This window comes from Nicotiana tabacum, chromosome 2 (assembly GCF_000715075.1).
Source record: "Nicotiana tabacum cultivar K326 chromosome 2, ASM71507v2, whole genome shotgun sequence".
Classification (NCBI taxonomy): domain Eukaryota; kingdom Viridiplantae; phylum Streptophyta; class Magnoliopsida; order Solanales; family Solanaceae; genus Nicotiana; species Nicotiana tabacum.
Genome location: NC_134081.1, coordinates 10,545,126 through 10,556,642, shown reverse-complemented (window position 1 = coordinate 10,556,642; position 11,517 = coordinate 10,545,126). Strand labels below are relative to the sequence as shown.

The 11,517-nt window shown below is 36.6% G+C and overlaps 2 protein-coding genes across 2 annotated transcripts; both read right to left on the bottom strand.

Annotated features, from left to right (window-relative positions):
* Positions 1-453: 453 nt before the first annotated feature.
* Positions 454-7,379, bottom strand: LOC107795302 (protein CNGC15b). The gene is made up of 9 exons (XM_016617909.2): positions 7,280-7,379; positions 6,662-7,088; positions 4,370-4,442; positions 3,424-3,970; positions 2,962-3,174; positions 2,444-2,736; positions 2,258-2,369; positions 1,912-2,148; positions 454-1,522 (listed from the first exon to the last, which is right to left on the bottom strand). Exons 3-9 carry the CDS (start codon positions 4,414-4,416, stop codon positions 827-829), a joined length of 2,145 nt encoding a protein of 714 aa, XP_016473395.2. The 5' UTR covers positions 4,417-4,442; positions 6,662-7,088; positions 7,280-7,379; the 3' UTR covers positions 454-826.
* Positions 7,321-10,298, bottom strand: LOC107815238 (29 kDa ribonucleoprotein A, chloroplastic). Its single transcript, XM_075224710.1, has 4 exons — positions 9,948-10,298; positions 8,872-8,973; positions 8,164-8,499; positions 7,321-7,386 (listed from the first exon to the last, which is right to left on the bottom strand). The coding sequence occupies exons 1-4, from the start codon at positions 10,296-10,298 to the stop codon at positions 7,321-7,323; spliced, it is 855 nt and encodes a 284-aa protein (XP_075080811.1).
* Positions 10,299-11,517: the final 1,219 nt, after the last annotated feature.

Here is an 11,517-nt window from a genome sequence, read left to right as displayed (position 1 = left end):
TGAATTTCTGTTTTTTGGTTCAATTTTTCTGGACACTAATATCCTGAATTTATGATTATTAGTTCAAATTTTCTGGACAGAATAAATATTGATTAATCTCTAAATATCAACCCTAAGAACGGTTGTTTGTGTATTCACTAGTATAGCCGATCTCAAACCTGTATTGCAGTAGGTTGACGGTCAAATTATGATAAATCATCTATCTATTGAAAATAAAGCAAATTAAATGTTAGAGAATATTTAAGACCAACACCAACTGGTTCGGGATTGAGCTTAATTTGTTGATTGGTCGACCCCAAAAAAATTAAGAAACTATAGTAACTTGTAGATGAGAATCATCTCTAATAGTAGTAAATAAGTTAATCATTTCTTAAGATTGTTGTTGCGGAGGACCCATAATAGCAAGGTATATTTTGTTATGGATTTTAGAAAAAATATGCAAGCAGCAAGAAGGTTGAAAATAGGATTAAGAATCTGTCTCTAAAATTTTATTAATCATAGGGCTTTAAATAGCCAAATAAATAAAGTAGTAGACTCCTCCTACAACTAAATTACTAAACTCTTACTATAATTAAAATTCTGAATCTTCTATCAGACTCCTCCTAAAACTAAACAACTAATCTAATTATTCTAGAAAACAGTAGCAGTAACATATGCAAAATCCAACATATTTTTATGTATATATACTATATGTTAAATCCCTAGATTTTTTTCTTGCGTTTACTTTTTATATTTTGATACCTCTTGGTAAAATTTTGGCTCCGCTGCTGATGAGAAGCTACCATATTACAAGTGATACCTCTATGAAATGCTCTAGCATTTTACTTCATCTATCCTCAACTGAAAAATCAGGTTCAACTGGCTTTTGTAATGAACTAATGATTTCTAGTTCTCCCCTCATGCTTCCACCCTTTCTTTTGCTTGCTGCCAATGTTGCAGCATATACAGCAAATTCTGAAGCCTTTTGTCCCAAGGATACACTTCTTCGTTCATCGTGTAGCTCAGTAGGAGCAGCCGCGGGGTTCTGCTTAGCTTTAAGTAGAGAAGCCTCTTTCCTCCTCTTGTAGCGAAACCACGCTGCTTGTATGAAACATGCAGCCCAAGTCCTCCATTGGTTCGAGTAAAACCTGAACGTATGCCTGAGTTGCTTGCTATGCAGCTTCCTGAACTGTGATGCCACATATTTTACATCCTCTGCAGTGAGTGCAAATACTTCTACTTCAGTGATCGCTGTCACTGTACGTGTAGAGGACGGGAGGATGATGCTCGGACGAGGGTCTAACGCCCATGTCAGTAGTTCTTCACCACAGAAATCACACGGACCTAGTTGACATGAATTGAAAAAACCTGTTCTCCCTCCATCAGTAGTGTAAGAATCCAAATGGCCTCTTATAATGAAGTCCATTTCGTTCACAGGATCAGCTTCGCGAACAAGGCATGTTCCTGCAGTATATAGAAGTGGTTTCAACCTTTCACATATTGCATCCAAGATACACTCATCCATTTGATCAAATAGAGGTACCTGCCGGATCAAGATTATGAAAACACATTAGTGGAAAAGCAATAGCTTGTTTATAACATAGGAGGTCAAGGAATGGAAGCAAATGATACTGTTGGACAATATTATTGGGTCGGGTTCACCCATAAGTGGTGCTAGATGTCCCACAAGTCCATTGGGTGTAGAGAAAACAAGTTTTCCTAATGTTTCTTTTGGGAAACAAATGACGGCTAAGGTTAGTAATTCCTTGCATCACAATAGGATATCTAGGCTGTGGAAAAAGGGAGTTCATCCGCTTCGTGAGGATTCCCCACGACCAGTGATACGATGATTGTTGCAGATCCACTTCCGCAAAGGAGAACTCAAAAGTCTCCTAAAACTAGTATTTATTGTTAAATACTACAGATACTCACTCGACGAACTAGATCAAGACAAAGATGACACTTGATGTCCCTTCGGAGATCCACCGGAAGGCTTTTGACAATGGCTTCTTCATCAACACCTCGAGTTGTCACCCACCTATATAGATCATATTTTCGCACCCTTTCCTTAAGATTGTGGGGGAGTTGGCGATGATGCATCCATTCTTCTGTATCTGTCCTTTTGATCCTCCATTCTTCAAGTCTCATAGTAGTTGATTGAAGGAAAGTCTGGTATTGAAAATTTAGGCCATAGAAATGAAACATTTTAAGTACCTAGTTTGGCTAAGATTGAAAAACTAAGTCCCTTTATCCTCCAATGTAATTGTCTATGATTTACCTGCATATTCCCAATAAGTAAAGCAAAGAGCAATAATCCCAGAATTGCAAGAACAACAGCAAAATTAATTTCATTAATGTCAGTAGTAGTCACAAGATTCTGCCCAAGAGAGCTGCAAAAGTTAATTAAAGAAAGTTAGCATTTAATCAAAGAAAAATTAATAAAGCTTTAGCTGCAGTTTGTTACCTTAGGTTCCTCAAACCCCACCAAAAACAGTAAGCATACTTGTTCAAGAATGATGACTGTGTAACTCTAAAAGTCAGTGCATCATTAAAGATTCCGAATTGGAAGAAGTCGCTGCTAGGACCGCATAATGTAGATATATTGCTCCGTTCATACCAGGCGATTCTACTAGTAAAATCCCTCCTATGACAGTCAAAATACCAATCCTGGCAATGCGGTTGTTGTTGATCACAAACCTTTTTCCAACACTGTTCTTGTCGTTCCACAGCAAAAAGGTACCAGCAAGAACCCATAACCTATAAAAGATGCATAGTCAAAATGGTGGACAAGTCAATGGTTGAGGCTTCATCAACAACAACCACCTAGTGGAATCCCATAGGTGGGGTTTGGGGAGGGTAGTGTGTACACAGACCTTACCCCTACTCTTGTTGAGGCTTGTCACGGAATAATGGAACTTGGTATTTAGTTAATTTGAAACAACAAATTTGGTCTACCCTAAAAAAAACAAGTCGTATACTTACATGACTTGCGAGCATGAAGAGCACAAGGTTATAAACCGCCCCCGCCCATGCAGCTTCCACCATTACACCAGTAGTCTTGATAATGTGAGATGAAAGTGGAAAAATAAGGCATAGCCTCAACAGAAACTGAGAAATGATAGTAAAGCGCAAGGCGTGTTTTGCACCAATCCTATTCGAACCTCTCAAAGATGGGATTGCAGCCCAAATCAAAACCTGAAAACAGTTTTAGGACTAGTTTGGTATGAGATAAGCAAGAATAGGTAGCAGAAAGTAGCATTTGATGTAACTTGTATAAGCCTAAAAACATGATATCTAGCAATTTATCAGTTCATTTTTGGCAAGCAATATCAGAACAGAGGAAATACCAGCAGATTATAACTTTTCCTGCTCGAACTTTTAACAACCAAACATCATATCGAATATGAGAAAAGACTACAATAGACTTAGAGGACTTGTTTATACCTGAGGAAGAGGAAGAGTAGCCAAGAGATCAAGCCAAAAATCCTTACGGAGATATCTCGATGCAATCTTTGAAGAATCAATGACTAGCTCTCCTCGTCCAAAAACGCGAGAGGAAGGTGCAACATAAGCTGTTCGAAACTGAACTAAAATCTCAACCAAATAAAATGCATCTATCACTGATCGGACGATTGTAAGGATTATCTCCATAGGATAACTTGCATCCATGCAGATTTCGTCGTTAACACTTGGTAAATAGAAGAAGAGTGGATCAACAAATAGAGATGTAAGACAAGCAATTAAGAAACACTTGTTCCATGTGTTTATGGGACGTCCGCGAGGATCTAATATCTTCATTTGAACCCCCTCATAGTCTTCTGAAAATACTCTTGAAAGCTTTTTCTTTCGGAACATCTTCATTTTTGGCTCTATTTCTGCCTTCTCCAACTTTGAGCTAGACGTTTGTTCGTCATTCTTCATAGATATAGATTTAAGGAATTTTTCCGGCTTGTATGATCCAGATATTGCAATGTCAATGTCATTTGGAAATCTGATTACAGATTCAAGCTTTCATTAATAATTAGAATAGGAATCTAATACATTTATTTGTGGTGCATAACTCAGACTCCAATGCATAAAATACAGCATGCCTTTATAGAAGAACTACTACAAAAATGAGCTGCAGTTTTATTTAACAGAATACTATATTATAAAAGTGATGGAAGCCTTGGCGTAATTGGTAAACTTGCTGCCATGTGACCAGGAGGTCACGGTTTCGAGCCGTGGAAACAGACTCTTGCACAAATGCAGGATAAGGCTACTTACAGTAGACCCTTGTGGTCCGGCCCTTTCCCGGATCCCGCGCATAGCGGGAGCTTAGTGCACCGGGCTGCACTTACTATATTATAAAAGTACTTTAGCCACAAATTTAAGGACTGCTCAGATATACCTGACAGATTTTTGTTTAGTAGAAGACATGGTGCTCTGGCTAAACATTTCCTGACCTTAAAGTTGGACTTAATCTGTGTAAGAGTGAAACAACAGAAATGTCAATAATGAACTGATTTACCTATAACATTAACATTGTTTAACTTATCACTGATAACATCTTTCTTGAATACTGCTTAACTTGAGTAAAAGTTACGGGCATTTCAGTAATACTTAGCAGATATAATACAGTTAGACCAAACAAAACAGGTAAAATGTTATTAAACAAAAACAAACATTCCACTCTATCCAAACATAGTATTTACAAAACAATACGATACAACACAACAACAACAACAACATACCCAGTATAATCCCACAAGTGGGGTCTGGGGAGGGTAGTGTGTACGCAGACCTTACCCCTACCTGGAGAGGTAGAGAGACTATTTCCGATAGAACCACGGCTCAAGAAATACGGTACAACACAATGCAGTACAAAACAGAGAGTAAGAGTGCTAACATATGGTGGGACAGGGGGGGAATGTTGTTAAGGAGTAGCTAGATATTGCTTGTGTGCAGTGTGCTGCTTCAATCATATCAAATATAATCTTCTCATCCTTAACAGGCCATATATAGGAGAGTTGCGAGACGATCATGAGTGGGGGTCTTAGCAGTCATATATTTTTGAATAATACTAAAGAACAGCAAAGGTATTTATGGTAGAATATTGCAGCAACCTTGTATGTTTGCAAGTTTTCTTTTTTGTAGAAAACATCTTCTTTTTTTTGTCACCTTGTGACCACAGTTATGGATTTTGAACTAGTTTTCATTGCTAAGAATCATGTGAAAGGACTATTTGCATGTCCAGTTGAAGGAATTTTGACAAGAAATTGAATTCACTTTAATTCTGTTTGATCTTCATTTATCAATATTTGCAGAAAAAGACAAAGTAATGGATCCAACCTCCATTTTCAAACTATTATCTGGACATAGCATAAGTTGGCAGTATCAATAGATTACTTAATTGTGACTGTAGAATACTCTATTGGAGTCGATGAAAAGTCGTGTTTGACTCATTTCCGAGAGATGAAAATGCTTTCACGTGCTAGAGAAGAAATAAGGTAATGGTAGTATTTCTTACTCTTCCTTTACTAAATTTATCTTATTTTGCGTAGAAAAGCGAATAGGTTATATGATCCAATATACTCTTCCTACTTACACTTTTAAATTAGGTTAAAACGAAAATACTTCCAAGATTTCAACATAGTTCAGTAATTAGTGAATTTCCTTCAGTTTGGATTCCTCTCGTTGGCTTAATTTATACTCCACATTTTATTCGTATGATAATATTTGACCGGATATGGAGTTTAAGATAATCGTTTGCCTTTAGATTGCACAACATTAAAGCAATGGTTAAAATATTAGTTCAATTGAAATTTCAAATTTTAATATATAGTCATAAATGTCGTAAAGAATAATACAATAAATAGCTTCAAATGTAGATGACATGACTTTAGATTGCCGAACACTTGTATGACTTTAGATTGCCGAACATCGTATACCCTATCTACGTCATATTCCGAGGGGTAGAATTTATATAAGCAGAAAGAACAAATGAATAAATTACTATAATAACAAGCAGTGCATTTTTTATACGTATTCCCAATATTTTTATTTTTCTTATAAACATCTATTAAGAAATTTTTTTTTATACGTATTCCCAATATTTTTATTTTTCTTATAAACATCTATTAAGAAATTTCGACCAAGCGATGTCATGTGATACCGCATGGTATAAAGTGCATACGCCCATGGTCCTTCCTCGAACCCGACGTTAATACGGAATACTTTACGCACACGACTGCACTTTTATAGGACAACGTAGACTCAGAGAATAATTTAGATTCCAGAATAATAAAGAATTGAAATTCATAACTTACCACTTTAATTATACATATTACTACTTTTCACACACAACTCAAATTTTTTAGCTCAAAACTTTATTAACTTTTTTGTTAGGAAAAAAGGCACTCTTTAAGCTAATCGAACAAGCATGCTCCCTCAACTAGATTAGATAATACAGAGAGGAGGGGCAATTCACGCGATACATGAATCTCAGAGCCATTATAATGTAGCCCTCTCAGCCTACCACTATAACCACTACCAACTATGTTGCTCGGATCCTCCAAAAATATTGTTGCACCCCTATCGGATCCAAAAATGAACAACATAATACACACCCGATGACATTTTTGAAAGATTCGAGCAACATGGATTACCAGAGACCTAAAATGCAGACAGTCTGGGACCTTACCTAGACAAGCAAAACCTGAATTGCGCTATGGATTCCTGTCCCAGCTGGTCAAGAAAATCCCTGCCCTTCAACATTTAGTGCAAAAATATTAGTAAAATTTTAAGGACCATTAATTGTTGTAGAGGCACTGGCACAATTAACACAATTTCTGCAAATTCATTGTACAACAAGAATGCTTCTCGCTAACATACATTTCAAAGAGTATCAAACTTTTTAACTGTCGTGTCCTTCAACAAGTGATGGATAAGCATATTACAAGATCAAGAATTTTTTCCGAGGCAATTTCAGAACATAGATTACAAAAGCTAATTTACTTGAGAACTCTAGTTAGTCCAGAAGCAGAGAGTAATTTGTCCGCGCAAGTTTGGGGTAGAAGTTGCAGATTTACTAACTCATCATTGTTGCAACAGTCGTCATCTCCTGGACCCTGCCATGTAATTATACATTCTTATGAGCCGAAACATACCTTTTTGGTTTAATTATTGAAAATTAAATGTACAGTCAACTGCACTTGGATTACTAATCACATGATAATGTATAAATAGATATTGATGCATCTCCAAGATGTGAATTCTCAAGGAGAAACAGCAAAAAAAGTTGAACATAGATGTTGTTTACCCCAATCGTTTTCTCGATCAAAAAGATGTTGGTTATAACCTTCAGAATTGACGCCTGGGTGGCCGAGCTTCAGCAGGGCTTACACGGATGGCCCTTCCATTGAGGTCCTACACCACAAAGTTCAATATGTTAAGGCAAACAAAGATCAATAAGAAGTAATACAGTATTTACTCGAAGCTCATTTTACTAGAAGGAATCAAAAAGAAAATTACAAAAAAAGAATGTGAAACTCGTTCAATAATATAACAATGCAGTATACGAGAGTCAGTTTTGATGGTAAATCACATATCTATTAGTTGAAGACAAGTGAAAGCGAAGTATCTAAGAAGACTGACCCCCCCCCCCCACCCCCACCCCCACAAGTTCGATAACTACACAATCATGCATATCTAAATCACTATTTCTTTTTTGCCAACCGTGGTGTCCAGGATAGCTTGCGCGAACCTCGACTAAATCCACGGGATACCTGCTACCTCTCATGCAATGGGTACTAGGTAACTCTATCCACCAAAGTTTGGACATATGGGAAGAAATCACCTAGTTTTTTGTCTCCAATGGGATTTGAACCTGAGACCTCAAGTTCTCAACTCACTTCATTGACCACTAGGCCACAACCTTGGGGTGTAGATATCTACATCACTATTAAGAAGACATTTATGGCAGGTAAAACTGATCCAGAACGCAACAAGTAGGCAAATACCTAATCGTTCTATATATCATATAGTTGAATGACAGATACCATCAATGTGGGAAAATTTAGTTATGAGATACAAGTACATGTGAAACCTAAACCAGGACACAAAATCGACCTGAACGGAAAATGTGACCGACATACAGAACGAAAGAGATAGATGCATAATTTAGCTGAGTAAGAAAATACTTACAACTCCGTCCAAGCTTTCAATTGCATTGTTGACCTCCTCAGCAGTACTATACGTTACAAATCCAAAGCCCCTTGATCTACCGCTATCCCTATCATAGACTACTTTGGCATCCACAACCTTACCTTGCTCACTGAATAAGGTCTCAAGTGCGTCTTGGTCAACACCCCATGCGAGGTTTCCTACATAGACTCTATTGGAGCTATCAAAACTTTCCCCACCCCTGCCTCCACGGAAAGAAGAATTCTCACGGAAAGAAGAATTCTCCCTGAAAGAAGAATTCTCCCTTCTCTCTGGTGGTGGCCCAGCATTCACCCTCAGTGCCCTCCCGTCAAGTTCCTGCCAAAAGATTTAAAACATTAGCTTAGTGTCTAAACCAAAGAACTTTTGGATAAGGAAAGGATCACTAACAACAAGTGAGTTTTAGCCTTTTAGGTTCCATAAATGATGGTTAAGACTAAGACTTAGAAATCATTTCATCACCAAATTATAAGAGGAACTCTGCAGTGCGAAACCTTGCCAAAATTTTACTATCAAAAAGAAGTACTGATTTTCAGTTAAATCATTTAAAAAACTGTAAACTGAACACAAACAGTTCGATTTCAAAAAATACATAAGATATCCAAGGCCACTGGAATTCAAGAATAAATATTTGGACATGCACATTAGAGCATAATTAACTGAGAAATTCAATAAAGCAAAAGACTTTACATATCCATTAAATTGTTGACAGGCAGCTTCAACTTCCTCTTTTGAGGACATTGTCACAAAACCAAAACCTCTGCTTCTTCCTGTAAGCTTGTCATAGATAACCTGCAAAAGTAAACAGCTCCGGTAAGTACACTTAAACCTCCCATTCAAACCGTCACATCCTCACTCTACCCCAAACCCCAATCAACATCGAAAAAACAACTTCCTACGACAATGTCTTAAGGCTATTTTTCCTAGTCATACTAAAAGACTATCCAATAAGAACCTTCAACATTCAACATGTTCGGTTATTCAAACATTGACAAACAAAATGTCAACATAACAAGTCCATTAGCCTCACATAATCACCGTACATTCAAACATCAAGAAATCCAAAACGACTTCCTTCAATAACACATTAACGACATCTTCTCTAGTCATAAATAAAGATTACATAGTTAGAACTTATCGAATTGTGAAAACCGCCCCATCTAAAAGTTTAACCTGTTAGGAGAGGATACTTTTACTTGTTACTCTTACATATACAACACGTCCCCTTATGTGCAGGTATGCTCTATAACATGTTGAATTGACTGACCGCCTTATCTAAAAGATTAAACTGTCAAAGATAACCACTTTAATTAATTATTCTTAGATTTTGGTACTACTAATTCTCCCCCCCCCCCCATCTCCCCTCTCCTTCTTTCTTTTTCTCCCCCTGCTTCTTCTTATTCTGAGCCGAGGGTCTACTGGAAACATCAATCTACCTTCACTGAGTAGGGTTAACGTCTGCGTACACACTACCATCCCCATACCCCATATGTGGCAGACCCCATATGTGGAAATATAATGGGTATGTTGTTGTTGTATTCTTAGATATAAAACACCTCCCCTCATGTACATGTCTGCTCTTATAACATGCTGAATTGTGAGAACCGTCTCATCTAAACATTAAACTGCCAAAGATAGCCACTTAAATTTACCAGTTTTAGGTTTGTACAAGTCTAGTTACTCAAACATAGCCAAACAAAACTTCAAATTAAATAAAGTGAAGAAACCCCACAAAATACAAGCAAGAAAGTGTAGTAAGATATTACCTCAACCATCTCAACATTACCAGCACGCTCAAAAAGCTCAGCAAGAGCAGCACTATCAGCACTGAAAGGCAAGTTACCAACAAAGATTTTAAGGTCAGGAGAGAAATTACGTTCTTCTTCTACACCATCATCACCATCTTCAACATCCTCAATTTGGCCAAAATCAGAAAGGGTCACCTTACGAACAAAACGAGAAGAAAAACAAGATGAAGAAGAAGTTAAAGAAAGGTTGAGAGAAGAAGGAGGAAGGGAAAAGAAGGAAAGGGAAGTAGTTTGGGAAGTGGGTTTTGGTAGAGGAAGTGTTTGAGGTGTAAGGGAAAGGAAATGGAGGGAAGAAGTTGAGGAAGCCATTGAAGATAAGGTTTTGAAGCAAAAGAATTTGAAGATAGGCTTTTTCTTTCTCTCCTGTTGTGGATGTCTATGGGGGATATTTATGGGCAGAGGAGATGTGATGTTTGAAGATATTTTGGGTCCATTGATGGATTTTTTTAACTTTTGGGTTTTTTAGGAGATAAGGCCCATGTTTGCTTAAGGCCTGTTGCAATCTAGGTTTGAGCTTTTTCTTTCTTCTCTTCTTTTTGGGGACTTTTAACTAAAATAGCCGGTCGAATTCATTATCTACTGTTCTAATCGATATGCATAGCTTATATATTAATTATATATATAGTATACATTTGTCGAGTACTTATAGTTTAAACGATTGGGTGGACAGCTATTTGGGTTAATTCTACATTTTTTTTTAGGGGGAGGGAGGATCAAGGTTTGGGTGTTATCTTCTTTATTTTCCATTAAAAAAAAAATCACGAGTGGTGTGTGTTAATTAAGGCTCCATTTGTTTTCAGTACAATTAAGATATCTGAAACTGAACATACAATTGAATATTAATATGTGTATTAAAATTAAAATATTTAAAATTGAATACACATATGATATTAATATTATTAAGACGTGAGCATTAAATAATCAAGTTTTTTTTATTTTCTCAATATTTTCTTTATGCAAAATATAGTTTATAAACATAGAATTAAAATAAAATACTCTTTTCTGTCTCAACTTATATGGCAGTGTTTGACTTGACATGGAGTTTTAAAAAAATTAAGTTTAAATCTTATGGTCTAAAATAAGTCATAGACATTTGTGTGTATATAAGTCATCTCATTAAGGGAAAAGTAGAAATTCTAGAGTTAAATTATTTCTAAATAATGAAGTATGAATGCATGACATTCTTGGTGGAACAAATCAAAAAGAAAGTATGACACGTAAATTGGGTTAGAGAGAAAGTACTAACTAATCTAATGCTATATCACCAAAATATTATTTTTTTTAAATTATATAGTAGATGGTGATGGTTACGGCTAATAGTGTGGTTGTAAGTGCTGGCTGGGAGGCGGTTGTTAGTGTTAGCGTTGGCTAATGGTGGCAGTTATGAGTAGTAACTATTGGTGATAGTAGCAGTCATGGTTACTATTGGTGGTTATGATACTAGTTGGTGGTTATGATAGTAGCAGTCATGGCATAATGCGTGGAACAATAATATAGCGATAAGTGACAATCTTATTTGATAGGAAAA